General features: G+C 42.7%; 6 protein-coding genes across 6 annotated transcripts; 4 read left to right on the plus strand and 2 right to left on the minus strand.

Annotated features, from left to right (window-relative positions):
* Positions 1 to 366: 366 nt before the first annotated feature.
* On the minus strand, positions 367 to 5796 carry PCYB_121440 (sexual stage-specific protein kinase; the record flags this gene model as incomplete). Its single annotated transcript, XM_004223475.1, has 1 exon — positions 367 to 5796. The coding sequence occupies one exon, from the start codon at positions 5794 to 5796 to the stop codon at positions 367 to 369; it is 5430 nt and encodes a 1809-aa protein (XP_004223523.1).
* Positions 5797 to 9723: 3927 nt separating this feature from the next.
* PCYB_121450 (glutamate--tRNA ligase) lies at positions 9724 to 12135 on the plus strand (the record flags this gene model as incomplete). The annotated part of the gene is made up of 1 exon (XM_004223476.1): positions 9724 to 12135. The coding sequence occupies one exon, from the start codon at positions 9724 to 9726 to the stop codon at positions 12133 to 12135; it is 2412 nt and encodes an 803-aa protein (XP_004223524.1).
* Positions 12136 to 13481: 1346 nt separating this feature from the next.
* PCYB_121460 (nucleoside diphospahte hydrolase) lies at positions 13482 to 14517 on the plus strand (the record flags this gene model as incomplete). Its single annotated transcript, XM_004223477.1, has 3 exons — positions 13482 to 13931; positions 14040 to 14160; positions 14441 to 14517. The coding sequence occupies 3 exons, from the start codon at positions 13482 to 13484 to the stop codon at positions 14515 to 14517; spliced, it is 648 nt and encodes a 215-aa protein (XP_004223525.1).
* Positions 14518 to 14865: 348 nt separating this feature from the next.
* On the plus strand, positions 14866 to 18072 carry PCYB_121470 (hypothetical protein; the record flags this gene model as incomplete). The annotated part of the gene is made up of 11 exons (XM_004223478.1): positions 14866 to 14932; positions 14972 to 15119; positions 15293 to 15463; positions 15934 to 16112; positions 16221 to 16352; positions 16604 to 16696; positions 16850 to 16902; positions 17068 to 17143; positions 17248 to 17391; positions 17635 to 17726; positions 17868 to 18072. Exons 2-11 carry the CDS (start codon positions 14972 to 14974, stop codon positions 18070 to 18072), a joined length of 1293 nt encoding a protein of 430 aa, XP_004223526.1. The 5' UTR covers positions 14866 to 14932.
* A 1011-nt stretch (positions 18073 to 19083) lies between these two features.
* Positions 19084 to 19443, plus strand: PCYB_121480 (hypothetical protein; the record flags this gene model as incomplete). The annotated part of the gene is made up of 2 exons (XM_004223479.1): positions 19084 to 19263; positions 19288 to 19443. The coding sequence occupies 2 exons, from the start codon at positions 19084 to 19086 to the stop codon at positions 19441 to 19443; spliced, it is 336 nt and encodes a 111-aa protein (XP_004223527.1).
* A 1038-nt stretch (positions 19444 to 20481) lies between these two features.
* PCYB_121490 (plasma membrane Ca2+ ATPase) lies at positions 20482 to 25802 on the minus strand (the record flags this gene model as incomplete). Its single annotated transcript, XM_004223480.1, has 3 exons — positions 20482 to 22708; positions 23124 to 25098; positions 25211 to 25802. The coding sequence occupies 3 exons, from the start codon at positions 25800 to 25802 to the stop codon at positions 20482 to 20484; spliced, it is 4794 nt and encodes a 1597-aa protein (XP_004223528.1).
* Positions 25803 to 25848: the final 46 nt, after the last annotated feature.

Consider the following 25848-nt stretch of genomic DNA (forward strand, 5'->3'; position numbering starts at 1 on the left):
CTATCCTTTTGGGCCAAAAAATTAGCCTTCCAATTTTTAGGAACAAACAAAATGTACGCCCCTGTACTTCCAGTTCGGGGAGTGGGGCACTGTACAAATCGACATAAAAATGGGAAGCACAACGAATAGGGGGCACAAAAGGGAGGCAACGGAAAAAGAAGAAAGAGGAGACGCGCCTGTGGAGGCACGCGCGTTGTGTGTTTTAATTCGTAAGTGCGTCCGTGCGAAGTGCGTGAGTTGACGGGGGGTGGGAGGAAGCGGTCCAGGTGGCACGAAGTGGGAGGACGCGGTACAAAGCGTTGCCACGCTGCAGCTGATCCACCGCTACCCCGCCGCTGATCCACCGCTACCCCGCCGCTACCCCGCCTACCCGTCGAAGAAGGAGAGCATGTCCACGTGCAGCTTCTTGTCGGCCTCCAGCCGAATGCGCTCCAGCCGCCTCGCTATGACGTCGAAGAGGGGCCGCTTGGTGAAGTCGTACTCCAGCATGCTCCTCAGCAACTCGGACAGCTCCAAGGGAAGGTCCCTTGGAATGGGAAGGACCAACTCCCCAGAAGAAATCTTGCAGAAACTTTCAGAAGCAGACATCCCATCGTATGCAATTTTTCTTGTCAAGGCCTCCCATAAACTAACTCCAAATGACCACACATCGGATTCTTTAAAAAAACCCTCCCCTTTTAGAACCTCCGGGGCCGCATAAAATATGTTCCCATACATGGCATACGCAGTGGGACTATCATTTGAAGAAAAATGAGTCGACAATCCAAAATCGGAAATGACGGCATCCTGGTTAGCATCGAGTAAAATATTGGAGAGTTTTAAGTCCCTGTGGAAAAAATGATTTGAGTGTACGTTGTGCATTCCTTCTGCTACTTGCTGAAATATTTTTACAATTTGGGGTCTCGACAGATAACGCATATATGCGCAGTTCTTCTTCTTCTCGTCCATATAAATATACTTCTCCAGGCTTCCCCCTGCACAGTATTGTAAGATGAGCGACTCTTCTCCCTCTCTTAGACTACACACTCCAAGCAACTTTATCACATGACTGCATCCCTGTAGAGAGTACAAAATCTTCGCTTCGTAATTCCGGTACTTTACTGGGGTGGGAAAATATCTGAAAATTTCCAAGTTGGCCATTTTTTTTATTTTCTTATTTCTCTGTAGTGTGTAGGAGGTGCTATTAACATTTGGGGCTTCTCCCCCGTTGTCTTTTTTCTTCGCGGCGAGGGCATACGGGGAATGCTCCGTTGGGGATTGCTCCATTGGGGAATGATCCTTTGGGGAATACCCCTTTGGGGAATGCTCCATTGGGGGGTCTTCCCTGTGCAATCCTTCCCCTTCTGTTGATCCCCCTCCTCCACTGTCACGCCGCTCCCGCTGCGCAGACTGCACATCCCCCAGGTGGATACCACCACAATGATTTGCTGCCTCTCCCGAGTCCATTTCCCCCGCTGTTAAAGGTAATAGTGCCCTCTCGCCAAAGTGTTGCTCACCGAACATGCTTAAACTGGGGGTTATTTTCGGGAAAATATATTTATGACTCGATCTAGGAGTTGATATATAACTCTCGCAGTAACTCTCTTCACTCATGTCCTTCGGATTGTACAGAAACAATTTACACGCCACGTACTTTCCCCTATATTTTGCCCTAAACACCTGTGCATAGCTCCCACCTCCAACCTTGTTAAGTATAATAATATCACTATTGCAAATGGTTTGTATTTCATTAAATGAAAATTTTCTGTTGGTGTTAAAATTTAAAGACAAAGGATCTGCACTATCCATAGAATTTACTAAAAATCGAAAAACAGACAAAACAAATTTTCGAACATAGGAATTATTTATGTTCAGTCTTTTTAATTCTTTGTCTGTTAATTTGAGAATGTGGTATCCCCTTATTTTGTGTATCTTAAAAAGATACGCTTCTTTTTTTAATCCGATCATTTTTAGAAAATTGTATAGCATATTTACGGACCATTTGTTATAATCTGATGCTCTCAACTTTACGTCCTCGTTAATTAAATCGAATTTGCCATCGTTTGAAGTTAAATAATCGTCTATGAAGAGGAAGCAGTTCTTCTGCCTATCGTCATGCGTTTCTGGGAAGGTCGCTCCTCGCAGGCGCCTTCTTATGTACGCTTTATCGGGGTGGCCAAAATGTAGCTCTTCCTTTTTTTCGTCCCCTTCGTTTTGCCCCCCTTCGTTTTGCCCCCCTTCGTTTTGCCCCCCTTCGTTTTGCCCCCCTTCGTTTTGGTCCACTTCGTTTTGGTCCACTTCCTTTTTCTCTGTGTTACATTGGGGGGGGTCTCCTCCCTCAATGGTCGTTCTCAGACTTGGCACATCCCCCCCGGATGGGTAGTCTCCCCCCACAATTGAGTAGTCTCCCCTCACAGCTGAGCCGTCTACCCCCCCAACTGAGTCGTCTACCCCTCCGCTGGAATCCCGCATGGTCTCTCGCCACTGATCGATCCTCCCCCCTTCGTACTCCTCCTGGCTCTGCATGAACTCCTCAAAGGTCCTAATTTCGTTGTTCTTTATCACAAAATTGTCGTTGTTGATATTATCACACAATAAGTTTCTGTACTCCTCGGTGATAATAATATTCAGCTTGTTCTGGCCGTTCCCCTCTACTTCCACCTCCGCCTCCCCCTCGTCTGACGATTCCATCCTGAAGTGCGTGCGCCGCTCGACCTCCTCCCCCCTCATAGTCACGTCAGCTCGGTCCACATCCTTGTATGCCTCCCCGTCCGTGTCCTTATTCATGTCCTCATTTGGGTCCTTATTCGTGTCCTCATTTGTGTCCTCATTTGTATCCTCCCTGTAAACGCCCACGCTTCCTTCAATCGCAGTACCCCCCTCTCGGGAAAGCGCCCTCCCCCCCACTGCGTTCGTAAAAGCGTCTCGATTCTTCGTACGCTTCTTCTTTCCCTTGAAGAATCCCCCCACGTACTCCTCCTGATAACCCACACTGGCCACTCCCGAATCTACAGCATATCCCCCCTCCCCCTTCTCATCATCGTTCGCGAAATGAGTCGCCTCATCATCTTCTTTGCGCCAGTGGATTCCCTTAACATGATTGTTATTCTCTAGGTGCAAAATTGTGAGTCCATTGCCTTTCAGGTCACCTTTGCCAAACTGCTTCCGCTGCTCCAGTTCCGCAACGCGCTCCGAGAACACAGTGACTGGTTGAGCGCAGCTCCGAGTGGTCGCGCTTTCCACTGAAGCGGTTCCCTCCTCTTCATTTTGGTTACTCTCTCCATTTGGGTTACCCTCCCCATTTGGGTTACTCCCCCCATTTGGGTTAGTCTCCCCATTTTGGTTACTCTCCTCATGTGGGTCATTTCCGGACGAGCACGACTCATCGTCCGTGTCGAAGGACGTCACGATGATGCTCATTGGGCTGGAGCAATGCGTGGTGGTTTTTTGTTCCCTCCTCTTCCTGGAGGATGCCGATTTATCATTCTTCAAAAACGAGTTCCTATTTAGAATAATATTATTTTTTATCAAGTGCATCATGGGTGGCTTCAAATAATTGATCGACCGTGCAGGGGTTGTCTTATGTTTACTGTTTCTTCTAATATAGCTAGACATGACAGTTAGATTTTTGGCCTTCCCTACTTGTTCCCTTTTTTTGGGAGAGCACTCACTGTTCTTTATACTGTTCAGTAGGTTATTCATAAGTACATTCTCTTTGTACAATTTATTGCTGTTTGGAGTGGTAAAAACACCGGGGGTCCTCCTAAAATCGGAGAAGGGCGTGTAGTTACTTATCGTTGGAAATTTCTGCGTACAAAACAGATTCATTTCTGCCTTCTCCATATAGCCTTTATTTTCACAGAGTGTTCTTTCTACATTTCCCTCACAATTTAATCCTCCATCCTTTCCCTTAATTTCTACCTCCACACTGTCGTTATCTTCCAATTTCGGACCACCATATTGGCTAGCTCCCATTTCTTCACTCTTCACAGATTCTAGATTCTCACATCTGTTTTGTATAATGAAATTATCGCTATCGCTCATGATGACAACTGACTTGATGCTCAAGGGACTCCTGAATCCAATCTCTGTAGAGTATTCATTGTACTTAATAAAATATCCTATGGCATTGTTCATTTTATATTCCCCTTCAAATATGACTCGGTCATTATAAATTAACATACCCCATCCATTTCGAACGTTATTTATGGTTTCCCCAATGTAGTGATACTTCCTTCCCTTTTCCTTCTCTGATGTGTTTACAGATATACTAGACACAGAAGAGTAGGAATCGAATACTTTATTTCGTTCCCCTGACCAATTCGAAATTCCCTTGTTTCTATTTCCTTCATGTGTGTTGCAACTATCATAATAATATACCTCGTTGGACCAATTGGAAACCTTTTCTTCCATTTCGCTTTTCTTAGTATAACTCTGCTCATCACAGCGCTTACTGTTGTTACTATCAGTGGAGAATTCTGATTTATAATGTGATGTGTTTTGTTTGTTTTCTCTCCTTCCACTGTACGCAGAAGATCCCTTTACTGATGATCCCCTTGGGCTAACTTCACCTGTGGTGAATTCCCCCACGAGATAACCATCTCTCGATGTTGACTCCCTCACAGTTCCGTTTTCCCTTCGAGAAAAGGATGAATTAAACCTATTAATCTTTTTATCATCACAATATTCTTTGCTCTTTATAGAATCATCATATGCATAATACATGTTTGATATTCTGTTCCCCGTGTAGGTATGGTACAGGAACTCTGGATTTTCATTCTCAATAATTTCAATGTCTATTCCTCCCGTGTCATGAACCACTAGACTCTTCACGTTCTTCTTCAGGAAGACGTCCGAAATGACGTCGCTGTTTACAAGTCTCGCGCTGTTGGCGGTTTTCTGCGCGGTTCGTTTCTGTTTCATGCACTTGGCACTGTCCCTGGGCGTGCCCCCACTTCGATATTCACCGCTTCGATATTCACCGCTTCGACATTCGCCTCTTCGATATTCACCACTTCGACATTCACCACTTCGACATTCACCACTTCGACATTCACCACTTCGACACTCACCACTTCGACACTCACCACTTCGACATTCACCACTTCGACACTCACCACTTCGACACTCACCACTTCGACATTCACCACTTCGATACTCACCACTGCTCTCTTCGGCGCTCCTCACATCTCCTGATTCTCCTTCCGTTTGCGACTCCTCCTCCGAGCTAGCTGCTCCTCTCTTGCTCCCATATGTGTGCCTTCTGCGCCCCCCTCCAGCAGACTCCCCCGATTTACCCCCGTCAGTATCCTGAACCAAAAGACTTTCCTCCAAATCGCTCTTTCGATACGCGGGGTTGTTTCTACTCCGTCCACTAACACATCGACTGTCCCTTTTAGCCAAATGGGCTAGTGTAACACTCTTCGAGTGATTTGAATGTCGCGAAGAAGTTTTCTTTTTTTCCTTCGCGCCTTCCTCCTTCGCGCCTTCCTCCTTCGCGACTTCCTCCTTAGCGTCTTCCTCCTTCTGTTTATCCTCCTCACTGTAAATCACATTCTTCGAAAAACTTTTAAATATGCTGTTAAAAAAAGAAGAGTAAAATTGGGAACTTCCTTTCTCACAGATATTTTTAGGTGGTTCGGTCTTAAACCTTCTGTTATTCCTTGCGTACTTTTCACGATACAGCTGCTCATATTTGTTTTCGTTAAAATTGTCATTCACGTTTAGTCTCTCATCTAGGTTCCGTATGTTATCATAAAATAATTTGTCAGAGTTCCAAAACAGTTTTCTCGACACCCCCGTGTAGAGCTCATTCATTGCTTCCACAGCTGGAGGGGGGGGGGGGGGGGAGGAGAGTGCACGGGAGCGTGTTCGTTGCCCTCCACCGGCAGTTAAGCGAGTTCGTACGTGTTGCTGCGTACAGTTGCGTGCTACTGCGTATTACTGCGTGCGCCCCTCCGCCGTCTCTTTTACGTGGATACCTGCCCCTCTGCAGATGCGCGCCGCAGTCTGCTGTCCCCTTTCCAACTAGCGCTTCGATTGCGAAAAAGATTTGCCTGGTCCTTTCCTCCAACAAGATGCAAAAAAAAAAAAAAAAATTCCCTTCAAAGTTCACAAACGAATGGGTACTACATATGCACACACTTCGTTTTATTCCCCCCTGCCCATGCTGACATTTAAAGCAAAAAAAGGGTGTGTAATAAATTAACGAGGTGAAGCAAAACACGTGTATGTTTGTGCGATGCCTGCGGCACATCACCGGTTACATAACAAAACGATGGCATGCACAATGAAAAATAAAAAAAAAAAAAGAGTATCGAAATTTCTGATCAAATAGAAAAGGATAGTGGTACAATCTTTCTTGTCCCGAAATAGTAAAAACTGCTTCTCAAAAAACGCGGAAATATGTTGGAAATTTTTTTGTAACAAAAAAAAAAAGTACTGTCATCACTTGGAAAAATGCGCTTTCGCTCATCACATTTTTTTTTTTTTTGCATTTGCCATGTTTTGTTTGCATTCCCCAAAATGTGTTTAAATCATCGAGTTATTCCTTCGCATATCTATTGGGAATCCCCCCCACCTTCGATATTTTTTCATTTTGTGACTTTCAATTTTCCCTTTTTTCCTTTTTTTCCGATTTGTCCACCCGCGTTCTCCCCTCCGCACTCCTGTAATTTTTTGCAAACTTGAAAATGAGCGAAATAATTTTCTTCCCATATATTACGCGAAAGGCACATGCAAATGGGAAGTAACCAGGCAAGGGGGGAGGAGGGAGGACCATTTTTTCTGCGCTGAAAAGCGAACCTCGTTTATCTCTTTGTTTGTTTTTTTCTTAATCATCCCTGCGGAGTGAACCACACCATCTCGCATTATAAATCGCCATGCGCCCAAGGGGGAAGGTAATTTTGTGAATGCATTCCTCGCGCGTCCGCCCGCACATGCGCCTGAATGGATATACGTATGTATGTACGTGTGTATGAGCATGTGCACGTACGTGTGCAGGAACGTGTGTGTATATACGCAATTTACGTTCGCCTACCTCTTTTCCTTTTCTAATTTCCTCTCTGCGGAGTGTCCCACGGCACACACCCTATAACTGACCCGTAGACATAAATTCTTGGGGGGCACTTGGCTCATTATAGGCATATTTACATGCCCCTATATATGCCCATACCGCATGCACACATACATGGGGGGGGGGGGGTCTTTTCTCATTTATGCTTCCGGAAAGGGGGAAGAAGTCATTCTGCCCCCTCGCATTCTGACACAAGGCGACAAATCATTGTTACCCCCACAAGCAGATAACCCTATTTCGTTACCCTCCTTGGAAGGTAAAGTTCAATGTGCCATCTTTGCCAACTGTCAAATGTGCACCTCTTCTCTCGTCCCACAAGTTGTAAACTCCTTTTGTGTGATGTGCAGCTTTCCCTATGACTGGTGAGTCAAAGTTTTTTTTTTTTTAAAAGGGTAATGCAGAATGGGTTTGAGTTCATTTTCTTTTCTTTGGAGCTTCGGCATAGGAGCATACATACATCCCTGCGCAAGCGTTAGTACCTTTACATAGCTGAACATATATGTAATCTATGCTTTCGTGGAAAGGCCCCCCACTTTGTTGCAATGATGCACAATTGAAAAAAAAAAAAAAAACTGAAGGGAAGAAGGCCAAATTAAGCTTACACCGCTCATGCGGGATGTGCTGCTTTTCACCTGAACAGAGAATTTTTTTTTTGGAACAAATGGGCAAAGAGAAACGAAAATGAACAGCTGTTCGGCAAACGGGCGATTAAGCGAAAAAAAAGAAAGGCAAATTAATACAGGTTAATTTATTTAATCCTTTTTGTAGAAAACGCTGCTTCTTTTCCTTTTTTCCTTTTTTTTCCCTATCCCTAACAATATACATTCCTTCATTTAGGTGTAAAGGAAAACAAAGGCTGTGTTTTACACCCCCTCCCTAGAAGAGAAAAAAAAAAAAAACCTGTCACATTTTACACTTGTGTGATTCTTTACCCTTTCGAATTAGCGTAAACGTTTTTACCTGTTCTTTTATGCGTATCTCCCGTTATGTAACAACACAAACGTTTGTTCATGCTGCGACATTTTGTGAGCAAAAATAAAAAAAAACAATGAAAGGAACATAGTTCAGCAAATGGAAAAAATAATTACCACTCTTTTTTTTTTTTTTTCTGTATTTTGGCATAAACGCAGAGGTATTAGGCATTGGCTAGAAAAATGGCTATCAATGGATTTGACAGTATATAGGTAGACGGCCCAGCCCTCTTTTTTCTGTGCAATAAATTGATCATTCCCCTTTTTAGAAGCATGCAATGTATGCATGTATGCGCAATATTATCTGCGTTTTTTACATACCTGTTCCAGTGCGTGTATAAAATGCTTCTACATTCAACTTTGGAAAAAAAAAAACGAAATGAGGAGACTGTTCCTTTAATTGCTTCTTTCGTAGTAGCAGCATGTCAGAATGCTACAAATACAAGTGCGTTTCTTTATTCGTGAGAGAAGATTTTTTTTTTTTTTTTAATTGATTAAAATTGCTACAAGGTAAAGGTAGTAATTGCTCCGAGCTATCACCACGCGTATAATATAGCATAAACCGAACACGGGATGCAAACATAAAAGAAACATAAATTTTTTTTACCTATTATTATTCCATATGCACGCATATATTACACGTATATATTTATATTTATTTGTGCGTGTTGGGACGACTCGCGTATACACGTTTTTTTTTATTTTTTTTTACTTTTTCATACTTGCACGTTGTGAAGATTTTCTGAAGTCGTAACAAAGGAAAAATGAACTGCCAAGTGAACTGCAAAGTGAACTGCCAAACAACACGCCAAATTTGCAATGTAAAAAGTGCGAATAGGAAAAAAAAAAACAAATCAGCCACGCGAAATAGCAAAAACAACCATCGTCGCCGCAACTATATATTTTTTTTTTTTCATGATAAATACACAGGATGTTTAAAAATGAAGTGTTCATAGTATGACGAAAATTTCGCAAACGTTCGCATGAGCAGTCGTTTTGTTTTTTTTTATTTTTCCCGCGCACCCCCCGAAAAAATAAGAAACAGAAAGAAAACGGCAGGAGAGCGAAGCCGGGAGGAAATGGTAGTATGACAGAAAGAGTGGCACCCCCGCTAGGATTACTGCGTCGTTGCAAATCACCGCGGCATCGCCAAAAATCGCCAACGTGACCTCGCCCGGCAAAGCGCAACTTCGATATTGCCCCCTTCGGAACGTAACGAGGTTCCCCAACCCAGCGGCGTTGAAGTGAAAACGATCCACAAGTAAAAACGTGCCAAGAAAATAACACGCGGAGATTCCCAGCAACTTTATACGCGTATCTACATCGCTCACGCACATGCCCCTACGTGTTGTACACACCGGTATATGCATTCACCTCCCCGTGCGTGCAAATTTGCCCCCCGCAACTTATAAAGAATAAACAAAGTCCGTCGAAAGGTCCGCCCCCAAGGCGATGATTGTCTAGGGAACTACTTCTGGTCCATCTTCATAGTCAAAGTAAAGGAGAGCGCAAGTGCGCAGCCGATATAGCAGCGTTAGGCCAGTCCGCACATCAGCGTTACGCCATTCCGCGCAGCAACGCCACGCCAGTCCGCACAGCGCGATAAATGCGTGGCTCCCCGTTCGCTGCCATCGCCGTTACCCCCTTCTGGACTGCACAAACCGGAAGGCCACCCTGCATGAACTAACCAAAGAAGAAATGGTAGAAAGTGAAGAAATCAATATCTACTACGGAAAGAAGTACCCCTTCGTATGTAGAACAATACTGAACGTTCACAAGAGCCTCCACCAAAAGGGGAACTCTTTAAGAAATAACAACTCGGAGGATTACAAGGTAAATTTTGTAAAGGACGAAAATGTAGAAGAAATAAAGGTAGAGTTTGTAAGTAAAACAAAAGTGCAAGAGGCAGACAAGTACATAAATACGACGGATAAAATATTCGCAAAGAATCTAGACCAAATATTGCAAACGAAGTTGTATCACTCCATCTGTGAGAATAACAAAAAAGAAGACCACCAAACGGACGTCTATGTACAAGCACAATACGACGAGTGGATAGATTACTTCAGGAACAAACAAGTACAAAAAGAAATACAAATAATCTGTGACTACCTAAATAAACACCTCCATTTGAATACGTTCATATGTTCAGATTATTTAACCTTATCTGATTTGTACGTGTATTATCAAATGTATAGATATTTTAACGTGGCTAACTGTTACAATGTGAAGTATGCGAAACAGTTTAGGAATGTGAATAGGTGGTTCAAATTAATTAACTGTTTAGTGAACTACTCAGATGCAGAATTAACAACAATGCTGAGGAAGGAAGTAGAAACGAACCAAGTGGATATTACGAAAGATGCAAATACTATGCAATTGTTAAAGCAGAAAATTGTGTCCACTTCTTACGTTGGCAAATTGGAGAATGCAGAAAAGGGAAATGTAGTTACGAGGTTTCCTCCTGAACCATCAGGTTACCTACACGTAGGTCACGCGAAAGCGGCCTTTCTCAATAGTTACTATGCAAATATGTATGAAGGAAAAATGCTACTACGATTTGATGATACGAATCCAGCCTTGGAAGATATAAAATATGAGACATCCATTATGGAAGATCTAGAAAATTTGGGATTAAAGTATGAAAAGATTAGCTACTCCTCGGACTATTTTGCAACCCTAGAGGAGTATTGCATTAAGTTAATAAAAATGGAGAAGGCGTATGCGGATGATACCAATGTAGAAGAAATGAGGAACCAAAGAGGAGAAGGAATCGAATCTGTGAATAGACAAAATTCGGTGGAGCAAAATCTACAACTGTTTGAAGAAATGCGCAAAGGAACTGAAATAGGACAGAAAAATTGTATCCGAGCAAAAATAGACATGCAGAGTAAAAACAAGTGTATGAGAGATCCCGTGTTATACAGGTGCATAGTAGATACACCTCACCACAGACATGGATTCAAATTTAAGTGCTACCCGACCTACGATTTTGCATGCCCAATAATAGATTCTATTGAAGGAGTAACACATGCATTGAGGACCAACGAATACAGTGACAGGATAGAGCAATACAATTGGTTTATTACCACCTTTCAGTTAAGAAAAGTTTACATTTACGAATTTAGTAGAATTTCCTTTGTCAAAACGGTTATGTCTAAGAGGAAGTTAAAATGGTTTGTTGAAAATAAGCTTGTGGATGGGTGGCTAGATCCACGTATGCCCACTATCAAGGGTATCCTCAGAAGAGGATTAACAAAAGAAGCCTTGTTCCAATTCATCCTAGAACAAGGACCCTCCAAATCGGGAAATCTCATGCAATGGGATAAACTGTGGTCCATCAATAAACAAATAATCGATCCAATCATCCCCAGATTCGCAGCAGTAGATAAAAAAAAAGGAGTCATTCTTAAATTAACCGATTTGACGGAAGATATTGTCGAAAAAACCAGAGATCTACACATGAAAAATAAATCCCTTGGCACATGTTCGATGTTTTATACCAACCGTTTCTTTATCGAATTGGAAGATGCACAAACGTTGGCAGAGCAGGAAGAAATTACCCTAATCAAACTAGGTAACGTTATTATCACCAGTGTTGTGAAAGGGGACAATAATAATGATAATGATGGAACAAGCACCCCAACCATTAAGGAGGTGATCGGCAAGTCCAATTTCGATGGAGACTTCAAAACCACAAAAAAAAAAATTCACTGGCTGCCGTACATACCCGAAAAATTAATCACCTGTACGCTATACGAATATGATCACTTAATTACAGTGGACAAATTTGAAAATGACAATAAGGAAGATTGGACTAAATTTATTAACCTCAATAGCAAGTACGAGACGATGGTCTACTCCGAACCAGCCATTACCTCCCTCAAAGTTTCGGATAAATTTCAGTTCGAAAGAAGGGGATACTTCATTGTCGACAAGGTCGTTAGCAACCACCTCCATTTGATTAAAATCCCCGACGGGAAGTCCAAGAACATGTCTATCATCAGTTCCAAGGTCAACCCTAAAAATTTGGCCGGCACCAAAAACAAGGCCCCCGACGCCTCGGAGAAGGCTCCCAAGGGGGACCAGCCCACCGACGGGAAGAAGTAGCGCAAAGGTGAAAAGGGTGAAGAAGCGAAAAGGTGAAAAGGTGAAGAAGCGGAAAAGCGGAAAAGCGGAAAGACGAAGAAGCGAAGAAACGGCGGTGGGGGCGTGGCTCTGGAATGGCGCTGACAGGGGAGGGGGACCCCCGCAGGCCACGCCAAGCCAACCTGCCCGTGCACCAGAATTTCTTTCCACTTATTTTTATTTTCATTTGAAGCAAAGCTTCGCCCCATTTATGGCTTTGCTTTTTTCCCACCTTCTATTTCTTGCTACATCGCTACGTGGCTGCATGGGTACATCACTTCGTCGGTACATCGTTCCATCGCTGCATCGGTACATCGCTGCGTCGCTGTTTCGCTGCTCCATTGACATGTTTTTTCACTGCTCATTTTTTCACTGCTCATTTTTTCACTGCTCATTGCTTCACTGCTCATTTCTTTACTTCTTCGCGCTGACGCGAACGTGCAAACATAGGCCCCGACCGCCTGTAGTTTAACTGTACAAATTTGGCCCCCCATTTTGCCCGCGAAAGTGGCCCGCAGAAAAGCGGCTCTGCAGAGGCGGTCACGCAAATCTGACTGCGCGAGCGTGACCACGATAAAATAAGGCCACAATAGGCGACCACGCGAATTACTACCCCGCCGTGGTAACAACTTTCACCCGCGAAAAGGGGATAGCAGCACCCCCTTCATTTTTTTGCCACGATAATGGCTGCACGCGCCGTCGCACTTGACCTCGAAAAAATAATTTCTCAAAAATGCATCGCCACTAAGTGAGTCATTTGAATGAAAACATCGGAAGGAATATATTTTTTTCCTTCGCTTTATTTATCCTATTTTTTTCCTCCGCCGTATTTATTCTATTTTTTTCCCATTTTAATAACTTCCAACCAAATTTGGTACCCCCATACGAACCATATAATTCAATACGCATAGCATAACTCTCTTTTGTGTACTCCCGCCCCACCCGGTGTTCTACCAACTTAAGGTGTATTTCATTTATTGTAAAAAATTGTGAAGGCCCAGTTGGTGAGGAATTACTTTCCAAGTTGTTACTGGAAGGAATCCCCGGTTTGGAAGCTCCTCTCCACCCATGCATTCGTAGAAACGCCTCCTGTGAAGTTGCATCCACCCCCAGGGAGTCTCACTCCTTTTACGTAGTTGCATCCCTCCACGTAGTGCCTTCTAACCATCCCCAAAGCTCCACTCTCTCCCATTATGCACATCCTGGCGTGCTTCCTCTCCCTTGCCCTCCTATTCCTGTGTACACTTTCGCGACTGTACACAACCCCAACCCCGTGCTGCTGCAACAAATCGAAGAACGTCCCCACAAAGGATTTCACCACAGCTACCATGACCATAGAAGAAAACTCGAACATGAAGGATATCATTAATTCCAATTTCGAGGATAATAAGGATGAGAAAGTGATCATTGTAAATGAAAATAATGAGTTCCAAGAATTGAAAACGAGAAAAATTATGAGGACGCAGAATTTGTGGCACAGATCTACATCCATTTTTGTTTTCACCAAAATTGATCAAGACTATTTTATTTATGTACACAAAAGATCCAAGATAAAGGACTACTGCCCATCATACTACTCCATTGGTTTCGGTGGAGTCGTTTCAGAAAATGAAGATATGCTTAGCAATGCTGTAAAGGAGTTGGAGGAAGAAAGCGGGATAAAGAAGTCCCCCGAACAGCTTTTCGATTTGGGTGTGGTCAAGTGTGACACGGAATGCTCCAGGTCCTTCGTGGGTTCCTACGTAAGTCGCACTTTGGTTGAACCATGTCATTCGATGGTGCGGCTTCTTCGCATTTGCGCGTGCTCAAGCGGCAATTTCACTCAGTCGCTAGTTCTTCATGCCACTTATTTTTGCGTCATCACCCCCTTCCCTCCTCTCATACAGGTTGTCTTCATCGACCCCGACTTCCAGACCATCCCCCAGCTGAATGAAGTCGAATTTATCACCCGTATTCCCCTGAACGAATTTGACGAATTCTTACAAAAGGAGAAGTTCACAGTTATCAGTAAGAACAGAAATGTGCAACTTGCGCATACTGCATAAATTGCTATGTCGTCGCGACATTTGTGTTTAAAGGGAGTGAACATTGGCTGCGCTTCACTCGTGGAAGGTTACCCCCAAGTGAATGTACCAATGGGGCATTCGGACAGGGAAACGACATATAGCCTTTTTTTTTTTTTTTTTTTTTTTTTTTTTTGTTGTGTGTGTGCATACATATAGGCATGTAGCTATATGTGTACGCTTGGGCAGATTTCACTTCGTGAAAATTGTTCCCCACTTTGCAGGCAAAACCGTGTATAACCATTTGAAAGACAAAATGACTAAATCCGCCTTGGACGAAATATACAAGAAAATCAACTAACGAGTTGTTCTCCCCACCAGAAAAAAATTAAAAAAGGAAAAAAATATATGCGACAAGTGTTAGTTCTCATGTAGATGTTTTTTTTTTTTTTTTTACACACTCATGTGTACACATTAATTTTTTCATCCTCCCGAACGACGCTGTTTCTCGTTGCATCCCCCCGAACGACGTTCTTTCCCGTTGCGTCCTCGTGTTGATAACCCGCGGCGTCAATGAAGAAGAAACTTTTTCGGTTCACTCACGAGGCCTGATTTATGCCCTTCGCTCTTCCCCTGATGGACGCGAAACAGTTACATTTTTTTGCTTCAACCGTAGTGATAATTTTTTTTTTTTCGCCGCGTCACTGCGTGATGAAATGAACAAACTTCCCCCCCCGAACAACCGAAATAACCTCTCCCCCTGAACGCCTCTCCTTTTTACCACCATCACCCTCCGAAAAGACACCGTCCCCCCAATGAAACTTCTCTACATATGTGACACACGTTTTTGCACGTTCAACTCGAGGGAGAAAAAATACTTGTTCAAATATTGGGCCTACTCCTTGCAGGATTTGCTCAATAACAGCAGTCAGAGGGACATTCGGCTGTGGCTCGTGTGCATAAGTAGGGGAAGACTGGCACTTGTCATAGCAGCGATTGGAGATCAACGCCAAGCGGACATGTTTCAACCAAACTTGTGATGCGAAACGATGCAGAGGCGTGACTTTCATTTCGGGTCAACTTGTAAAAACTTCTACAAGGATTCAACGTTTTTTTTTTTTTTTTTTTTTTTTTAGACCTGATTGACTACATCGACGTGCTAACCTTCTCTGACCCATTCGACTACGAAAATGTGAAAAGGGCATTAGAAAATATATCTCCTCATTTTAATTTAAGTGAAAAGAATTCCGGACAAGGAAACGATATGGCAGTGGATCCCCTGATAGCCTTTTTAAGGAACAGTGAAAGTAGGTGCCCACGTGGAGGCATCATTCTGGCTCCAATAAATGTTCGCATTTTTGCCATGTGTACTTTATAAAAATGGTACTCACCTCACCAATGCGCTTGCGTATCCACCTACGCCACCACCTACACTCGCTCGTTATTCGGCCCCTACCAACGTCAGACAGGGAAACAATTAAGGAGTGCGACAAAGTAGTCATTTTATCTTGCAATATGCACGTATGGGAGGATAGAGTTCCCGAACTGAAACTTCTCGCGGAAGCATTCCGCACCACCTTGTGTAAATTCTACCTCTTCAATGGTTATATAGCTGTGCATGCAAGGAGCAAGTTTGCCCTCCCTTGGAAAAATAAGGGGGCAACCGAGCAAGGTGGCCTTCACCAATCCATCCCAAATGAGTACACACACACATACAAGTGTATATATAGACTTACACATCTGTGCATTTTTCATCCCCTCACCCCTCTCATGTTAGTACACAAAAGCGCAGAAGACGGGAAGAACAAACTACCTCAACTGAGCCGTGCTTTGGGGGAGTACCCAAACTTCTTCGTCAAAAATGTGGAATTAAACAAAATAAATATTTTGCAAATATCCAAGGAGATACTATCCATAACGTTTGTCGTTTCTTTCACCCTGAGCTTACAAAACGAGGTAGGAAGAATGCATATGGGGGGGAGGGTTTGAACGTAAAACAAACTCTCGAGAGAAGCAGGGGAGGGTCGTATTTTTCACCACTGTTAAACTCACCCACATTCGCAGCTCGTACTGAAGTGTGAGGGAAGACCCATGGTGGCAGAAGTGGGACACTCTGCCTTCGTCGGGCTCAGCAAATTCCCCGTTGAGTTTGACATACGGGCAAAGGCGCTAAAGGAGGGCATCTCACAGCACTTGGTTAAATCTACGCACATACCTCAGCGTTAAAGCGTTAGTTGGGTCAATGCGTCAATATGTCACTGAGCCATAAGTCACTGAGCCAATATGTCACTGAGCCAATGTGACGTTTAAAATATACTCAAGAGGGGGGCCACACAGAAGATCCCCCATGGATGTGCATACCTGTGTGAATATGTCTATATCAACGGCAGTCCTCCCTAGCCGGGTCCCAACTTTCAAGCGGCTTCACTTTTTATACTTCCCCTCAGATATATGGGATACCCATATTTTTAAGCGACACACCTGGGGGTGGGGAAAATTTAGTTTCGCTGGAACGCCTATCCAGGGAGCTCCACGAAAATGTAAGAAATGGAAGCAGTTGGAAAAAAAAAAAAATAAAATAACGAAAAAAAGTTCACCAGCGGTATGGGAAAATACTGACTACGATGGTGGTGTTACCCTTCTCCTCACCCAATTGTACATATCCCCCTCTCCCGTGCGATGCAAAACTGCAGGAACAAGTTATCATCCTGAGATCGAACATAAACCCTACGGATTTAAAAATGCAGTAAGGGGAGATGAGTTGTGCGTTCAGTCGGTCCATGTGAAATGGCTAGCCGTTTGTTCTACCAGGTTACACAACTAGCATTACTATTTCGTTTTACTGTTATTTTATTTTATTTTTTTTTTTTATTTTATTATTATTTTTTTTCTTTCCCCCCCTCCCGGGAAGCGAAAAAGAGGTTCGCTTCTTATGGGTTGGGGCTCCAATGACAAAGGCGGAGGCGTCAGTGGCCCTATGTTTGCACGTAAGACCTGTCGTCAGCTACTTCACTGCGCATGCAACCTGTGTGTTTGACGCTTCAGTCCCATTTAAACGAATACCTCCCCTCGCCACATTAACCCAACGAAGGGATTAGCTACCCAAGAAACGTATTCCCTGTCGATCGAAGAATTTTACAAAGAACACGTTGAAGAAAAAAATGAGCACCTCTCAGACGCAAAGATAAAGGAAATATTTAACTTTTTAATTTTGGTTGACGAGTTTAACCCCTTGGTAGGTCAAAAATATGGCCGCTTGGCACAAATGCATTCTTCACTGTGAGGTTTGTTGTTTCTTTGGTGTTTCTTTGGTGTTTCTTTGGTGTTTTTTTGGTGTTTTTTTGGTGTTTTTTTGGTGTTTTTTTGGTGTTTTTTTGGTGTTTTTTTTACCATTTTTTTCATTTTCGCTTGTGACTGCGCCGTAAAAACATATCTAAGGCACACAAATTTCGAACCTTTGGGTGCATTCCCCTCGCAGGACTACAGCAACGAGCGGTTTGAGTATTCCTTCAAGAGCGTTCGCGATTCGTTGATGCCTCTACCCCCCAGGGATGTTATTTCAAAGAAAAGGTGCACCTTTGCGCGAGGACCTCATCGGCGTCTACATATTTGCTCCCCGTTTGTGCCCACATCTGAGCATAACTACATAGGCATTCCTGCATGGCCATACCTGTGTGCATGTTTTTTTTGCTCCCACCCACCTACTCCCAGGGATAGAAAAAAAAAAACGACGCTCTTAAAATATGCTGCGCTAGATGATGCCCCTACTGGTGCAGAGAACACCATGCCGCTTGGCGGTCGTGGAAACCTGGCCACTCGAAAGAATAACGAATCGACCAAAGGTAGGGAAATCCTGGACCCGCGATCGCTTCTCCTAGCCAACATGAATAAGGCTTTCCAAAAGAACATCATATAGGCAGCACGGGGGCTCCGACCTGAGCGAGTGCACATAGGGAGTAGTATACCCCTACGTGTGTGCCTCCCTTGCCAGAAAAGGACCTTTTTTTTTCTTTTTCTTTTTTTGACCCCAATTGTAATTGTATCCAACTGCTTACCTTTTTTTTTTTTGGTGAGGGGTTTCCTCAACAACATTGGCAAACCTTTTCAGTGATGTGAAAGTTGCCAGTCCAACGAATACCTTCTCTACTCACGAAAGTGTTATGCGCGTTATTTTTATGTGGTGATAAAAACGGGGGAAGAAAAATGCTGGAAATATTTTTGGCAAACTGCCAAGTGTGAAACGGACTCGGAACGACAGCGAGCGGTGCGCCATTTTATTTTTTTTTTTCCTCCCCCCATGGTGGAAGAAGCGTCAAGGCTGCCACACTGCGCTACAACGCTCTGCGAACGGAGAGGTTAAAAAGAAAAAAAAAAGTAAAATAAAATAAAACAATAGTGTTATCCAAATTAACCGAGCGAGAGGAGTGAAAAATGTGGGAGTGATCTTTGAAGAGAGACGAACGCGCTTAATCATCCCAACTCAGCAGGCGGAAAAACAAAAAAAATAAATGGTTAAATGTTAGAGGAGTTTAATTCATCACCCGCGCACTTGGAGGAGAAAAAATTGCCTCGAAATTGCCGCGAAATTGCTGCGAAATTGCCGCGCACAGAATAGTATGTACCTCGACACCCAACATTCTGATCTTGCAGCCTACTTGTCGAGCAGGTAATGAAAAACGAAATGCTACCACGCAATTGCGGTCGCTACTTATACAATCTCTGAATAGGGACGCACACACAACACAGAGAACTCGCACGAGCGAAGAAGCGAAGAAGCAAAGAAACGAAGACGCGAAGACCCGAAGTGAACACGCGAACAAGGCACAAATCGCAGTCGCGTGAAGTTTGCCCGCCCCACGGCAGGTGGAACCAAACTGAAGCCCTGTCATGCAGAGCCACAGTCTCCACGACGCACACGTGACAAATCATGGAAGACAAAAAATACGATCCATCAAACAGATCGAAGGAAAATGTGAAATTCTCAAAATATGTAACCTCGCTAAGCTTTATGAAAAAAAATACAAATGATAAAGAAGAAGGAATAAAAAAAAAAGTTAAGTACGCAAATGATGAGCATGTGTGGATACTGAAGGAGTACGAAGAGGATGTAAATGCCTTTTTGAAGAAGCAGGCTGAGCAGAAAAATAAAAATAATGTTTCCCTGAATTGCCTCGGAAGGAAATCATACAAAAATTACAACAGCTATGTAAATCTCTACAATATAGAAATTAAAAAATTTATCAACTCCGTTCGAAAGAACAAGCCAGTCGCTTCCATGAGGGACTGAAAGAATGTGTAGCCACTTTGGGGACACCTAACATTTGGGTACCCTTTTTTTTTTTTTTTTTTCTAACATTTGTAAATGTATTTCCCCCGTTGTTTACGCCTCCCCTTTTCGGATGTTTTTTGCTCAAAAAAAAGATGGAGTAGCACCAGGTGGATAGATAGACCGCTTTTTTTTTTGCACCCCATTTGGTAAACGTTTGTTACACGTACCTTTCATTTGGTTATTTTTTTTTATTTTCACGTTCGTTGCCACGTTTGTTGTGTGCACGTCGTGTCAGTCATTTTCAGCAAAGTGCGCAGCGAAATGCGCAGCGAAAGGCGTAGCAAAATGCGTAGTGTAACCAACTGTGAGAGCAAAAAAATATGTGCATATATAAAACACGCGCGTGGCACATAGTGATAGAAAACACACACACGATAGTTTTTTTCCCCTGAGACAAACCAATTGGTCGTTTCGAATTGGAAAAAAAAAAAAAAAAAGGGAACACCAAATTGTACGTGCAGGCAAATAAGCGACTCTTCTTTTTTTGTGGTGGTTCTGCCCGTCACACCCAACTTTTGCGTGTCCTACGGGGGAGAAAAGAGCGAAACGATGAAAAAAAAAAAACACAACGAAATGGAGCGAAACGATGAAAAGAAAAAAAAACACAACGAAATGGAGCGAAACGCGAAACGCGAAAACGAAGCAGATGCCGAGTGTCCCCTGCCTCGCAAACTTTCCAGCGAAATGGCTACTTACACTTTCAGGTCGTACTTATACCGCTTGGACATGTAACTCCGCTTGTAATCATTCAGGGTGTCAAATCTGCAAAAAAAAAAAGGTCAAGAAGCGGAGATTGTAGAAAGAATCACCTTTCCTTCTTACCCGGAGAAGGGGTAGTGGCTGTGGTAGCGGCTGTGGTAGCGGCCGTGGTAGTGGTCGTGGCGGTGGTCAACCCGCTGGCACAGTCACATGCTCGTCAAAACGCTACTGCTGAACAGGTCGCTGGTAACAGGTTAATCCCCTCTTTTCGGGGAGCAAACGAGGAAGGCTGTCCACTTACACGCTCCTTTCCCGCGGCTCATACAAATTCTGAAAGGTTTTAAAAGAACTGGCGGGCAGCAGAAACAGGCCGAGGCGCAAAGTAACAAAATAAAGAACAAAGTCGAGGAGACAACAGGCGAAACAGAATACCCACTGCAGTAGAGTCAATCCCGTCACGTGTAAGTTAAAGAAGAAGGAGCCGAACTCAATGACAAAAATATGTACCCCCAAAAGACAAAAAAAAATTATGAATGTCATGTAATTTTCCCAAATAAGGTTCAGTAACATCACATTAAAATTATTATTGGGTAAGCTTGATTTAGAGATTATTTGACTAGCTATTTTTAGTATGGAAAACTGCTTCTCTCCATTGTTCGCTTCCTCCGTGGGTGGTATCTTTCGACTTGCATTCTTCCCCGCTTGTCCATTTTCAAATTGGTTCTTTGATCCCTTTCCCGAATTCTTCACATTTTTGGTGTTAACCAAGCTAGTAGATTGACTCCCCTCCTCCTTCAGCTCCTCCATAAATTGGCGAACATCTGCGGAGAGGTCCTTCTTACCCTCCCTTTCACTACCCACTAAAGGGATGATGTAGTTCCTAAATCTGTTAGTTTGTTGCCCCTCGTACATTTCCCAATATATGTATATGTCCCTCAAAAACGACTTCAAATAAATATGAATATAGGAGAAAAAGAAAAAGAGAAAAAAAATGTTAAACAGAATAGTGCCATGTCTACCCGGACTGATAAAGGTATCCCATTCAGCCATCGATCTGTAATCATTCTTAACATCAATAACATGTTGTATTTTCAAATTTTCTAAATTTTTTTTAAAACGAATACAAGAACGTATGGTGTAAAAGTAGCTGGATTGCTCCCTATCCGTAAGGTATGAAAATTCTGAAAATTCAAACAAGTTCCTCAAATCTGGACTCACAAAATCCCATTTGGACTCAGGAATAAATACATGTCCAAAGAAAAATACCAAAAATAAAATCACCGTCTTGGATAAAATAGAACAAATCATACTATTTATATCATTTTCCTTAAAAAAGTCGTAGCTTTGTTTTTTCATCTTCCCAACTGTACATATGGAACTCTTTCGATAACAGGATAGGTAGTGAAAAATGACGTTCTTCACAAAATATATGTAAAGTATTTGTATGGTATTTAAAAATTCGAATCCATTTACCAAGGTGCAAACGGTTGAAAAAATGACAAGGCAGACATACAAGGTGATATTATACTCGATGAATAAGAGTATATTGGTGAGAATACAATTTGAGAAATTTTTCAATTTTACAAAATCGTATAAACTTTTATTCAAAATAACAATATCGCTTTTTTCTTTACTTTCTCCTCTACCCCTGTTGTCACATATGCGTAGGCTACACGAACCCTCTTCGCAGTCTACACTGCTTTCATTTGTCGCGAGTGCATTTTTCCCGTAATAATTCGAGATGGTCAACAGACGTGATAACTCCGTATTCTCGCAGTTGTAAAAAATGTTGTTACTTAGGAGAAAATCATGCTTTTTTTTTCTCGCTTCATTTTGGCTAGTCATATTTATCATCACGTTATCATCACACTCTTTCAAATTTAAAACTTCACTTCTGCATTTATTGGGCCCCAAAGATTTGTTATTCCCCTTCTTCAGGGTGTAATTCCCCAGGTTTGTTCCCTCTCCATGGCTTGTCTCATTGTAGTCATTTCCATCCCAATTTTTTTCTTCCACAGTTTGCAAATTATCCTTCGCGTTTTTCTTGTCCCCCCCTTGGGGATGGTTACCAAATCGGTCTCCTTCATTTTGGTAGTGCAAATCTAACGCTTCCTCTTCCCCCACCAACTTTGCATTGTACAGCTTGAAATTTTCAAAAAAATGAGGGAAATCGAAAAACAGCTTCTTCACCTTAGACATGCTGTCCTTGGTGAATACCTTCACACTCATGCCATTCGCTTCCAACATTTTGTAATCGAAATAGAAGTGCTTCCTCAGCATTTTTTCGAACACCAAGATCGAGACACACGTGTAGTCATTCTGTTCTACATACTTGAGGTAAGTTTCCTCCATGTTGTTATTCATTTCTTTGTTGTCAAATGTGTAGTCATTGTCATCTTCATATTGGAAGAACTCCTCCCTCTCCTTCGCGCTCAACTCTATTTCTTTGTATGCGAAGCATATGACTTCTTCGTGTTTTTGCTGCTGCACCTGTTGGGCTTTTTCCTTCAGCTGGGCGATGTCGCTGTGGGGGGGGGAAGCGTAGAAGTGGCGAAGTGTAGAAGTTTAGAAGTATTAAGTGTAGAAGTATTAAGTGTACAGGTGCAGTGTAGAGGAGCAGTGTAGAGGAGCAGTGCACCATGCCGTGCCACTCCGCACCTTCATGGCGCGCCTCCTTAGCGCACCCCCGTGCTGCCCCGCCCGTGCGAACTAACCTGCGCAGCGCGTCACCGTCCAGGTACTGACTACACTTGGGGAGGACCAGGCTGGCGCGGCCCCTGACGAATATGCGCAGCACGCTGGGGCACTCCCCCCCTTGCGCACCGAGCCCCTTCTGACCCAAAAACCCTTCCTCCGACAAGACAAACGCAATCACGAAATCCTGGCCACTAGATATAACACGAAATAAGCGCTTCTTAGGGATGAAATAATCTTCCAACTTTATTTCGAATCCCTTCAAAAATTTTAAGAGAGACAAATCTATATAAAGAAAGTTTTCATTATAATGGTACAAATTGCTCGTCGTGAGGATGCCCTGGACGAGCATCTTGAAAAAGAGACTCCTCGATATTTCTGTATTTTTCCCCTGGTCCTTAGCCAAGCTAACGAATTTTTGATCTACTTTCAGATCTGCCCCTGCATCCCAGTCTGTGGAAAAGCATATATCCGAATTGCAAAAGAAGAACACACACCTGTACTTTGTGTACCTCTCCAAGTCTACATAAATCATGTTAGTGAAAAGAATTTTCTCGAAAGTATTTTTTCTCTTTAGGATAAAATTTTCCCGCATTATTTGCCTCCAATTTAACGCTATGCAGTTTTGCAGGAGCAGAGGCATTTGGTCAATGGAGAGTAAAAGGTACTTGAGGATCTCCAAAATGATACAGTTAAGCAAAAACATTAGCAAATTGTAGGCAAAAGTCTGCATATTATTCTCTACCATATTAATTAAGAAGTGAATAAATACGAACAGGATGCAGAGGATGCAATAAAAAATTATTATAATGACCACATTTTTTGAAAAGCTATTTATGATGTCTTCCAGTTCTGTACTCTCCTCCATGTCTTTAATTGTATTTTGGAACATCTGCTTATTTTTACTAACGCAGGTGGTTAGCATGATACCTGTTCCTTCTCGTACTGTCGATTCTGACAGGACAAGAGGGGAGTATTCAAATAGTTTTTCAAAATTTGTAACTAATCTATTATTTTTGCTACCTCGATTTTCTTCCCCTTTTTCATTTCCACTTTGATTTAATTTATCCATTTTTTTTTCTTCACCTTCTGGAGTCTCATCACTATTATGTTCCCCCTTTGGGATTTCTACATTTGGCTCTCCCTCTTCTCTACTAAATCTTTTCAATGTCATCCTAACCTTCAAATTGAGTATTTCGAAATAATTTAATTTCTTTTTCCTTAACTCGTTAACGCTGATCTTCCTCTTTTTAGATTTCTCATAGTAGTACATATATTCATCAAGGCTAATTTTTTTCTTCCATCTTTTTTCTGATTTTAAAATGTTGGACTCATCTACAACCATGTTGTTACTTTTGATGAGGATTCCATCTGCTGGAATCACATCCCCTTTGAACAGGTACACAATATCACCTACTAAAATGTTCTTACTGTTAATTGTGTATATATTGTTCTCGAATATTATGTAGTTTAGTAGGTTCCTTTTTTTCTCTTTTGCTATTTCGGTAGAGTTCCTTCTGCCCTCTTCACATTTGCCTACCTTTTGAATGTCTCCACTGTGGTTATTCTCCCCGTCTGACTCGTTACTTAGGAGCACCTTCTTCTTGGCAGCTACTTTGGATCTTCTTTCCTCATCGTTCATCTCTACGTGTCCATCCTTTTGCTCTTCACAGGATAGCAACTTCGATCCCGTCTTTCTTCTCCTGTCTGGGAATACACCCTCCACGCTCACTCTTGGCGTGTTTGCAGTTACGCCGGATATGTTTGCACTTACGCTGGACATGTTTGCACTTTTTCCCTCCAAGGTTTTCCCATTTGGCGTTAACTCTCCCCCCTGCTTCGCGTCTCCCTCAGAATTCTCAGGGGAATGCCCCAAGGGGATAATGTCCTTAAAATTTTCCTGCACATAACTGAAGTGCTTGTCCCCCTTGAACACCTCGTAGTCAAAGAGCTCTGCATTTATTCTGTTCAAAAAACTCTTCAGGAAGAAATACTTGGAATATTTTTTTATTTCTATCGTTTTTTTGCTTTCAAACGGGGCAAACTTGCTTTTTCCTTTCTCTTTATTTTTTATAAAGTTCCGACATATGTAATTTTCTTTAAAATTGTTCATCTTGGACATAATCGAGTTCATTCTGTTTTCCTTCTCGTAGTGCACGGCGGTCAGGGCCACGCAGCCGATGGTCACTATGAGGGAGAAGAACAGCGACCCCAGGAACTCTGCGAGGGGGGGGTGTAGAAGTGGGTGCAGAAGTGAGTGAAGAAGTCAGTCATGGAGTAGGACCACACAGCAACGCCGCACAGCAACGCCGCCCACCACGCGGGGACTCACCTATCAGGTTCTCCCTGTCACACACGTACGTCACAAACGTGTAAAAGTAAACACAAGACAAAAAGACACTCAACGGGTAATTCGCCAAGTATATCTTAACAACAGAAAAGTAGGTGAGCGAGGGAAGGGATTGAATGATATTCGAGCAGTAGCTGTAAATTCGATAACTATTTATGACGTTAATTTTTTTGTTAAACACGAAATAGTCATGCAGCTCCTTTACATTGCCGATTCCTTCGATAACATGCTTTCCCTTCTGCTCACCAACCGTATCTACACTTTGCCCCGTCCATCCCACGTCGGAAGAACTCCCCCCCTGAGGCACATCTTTCTCCTTCCTCCCATAGACATACTTCAGCATTTTTCGAAAAAACTCTAACTTGCATTGTTGCAAAAATGTGTCATCAGAGTGTTCGTCCAAATAAAAATTTAATCCATTTTCTTTGCTAATTACTTCCTCCATTAAATTCTTGGAGCTCCTAACCACCTTCAGCTCTTCGTTGTAGTCTTCATTTTTTATATACTTGTCAAAAATGCCCTTAAAAAATTTCGCCTCATATGGAAACAAGCTTTTCGTGATTTCGTTGTTCATTTTTTTTTTTGGGGGGTAAGCGGTGTGAAAAAATTGCGCTAAAAAA

The sequence above is a fragment of the Plasmodium cynomolgi genome, chromosome 12, assembly GCF_000321355.1.
Source record: "Plasmodium cynomolgi strain B DNA, chromosome 12, whole genome shotgun sequence".
In the NCBI taxonomy this organism is placed as follows: Eukaryota; Apicomplexa; class Aconoidasida; order Haemosporida; family Plasmodiidae; genus Plasmodium; species Plasmodium cynomolgi.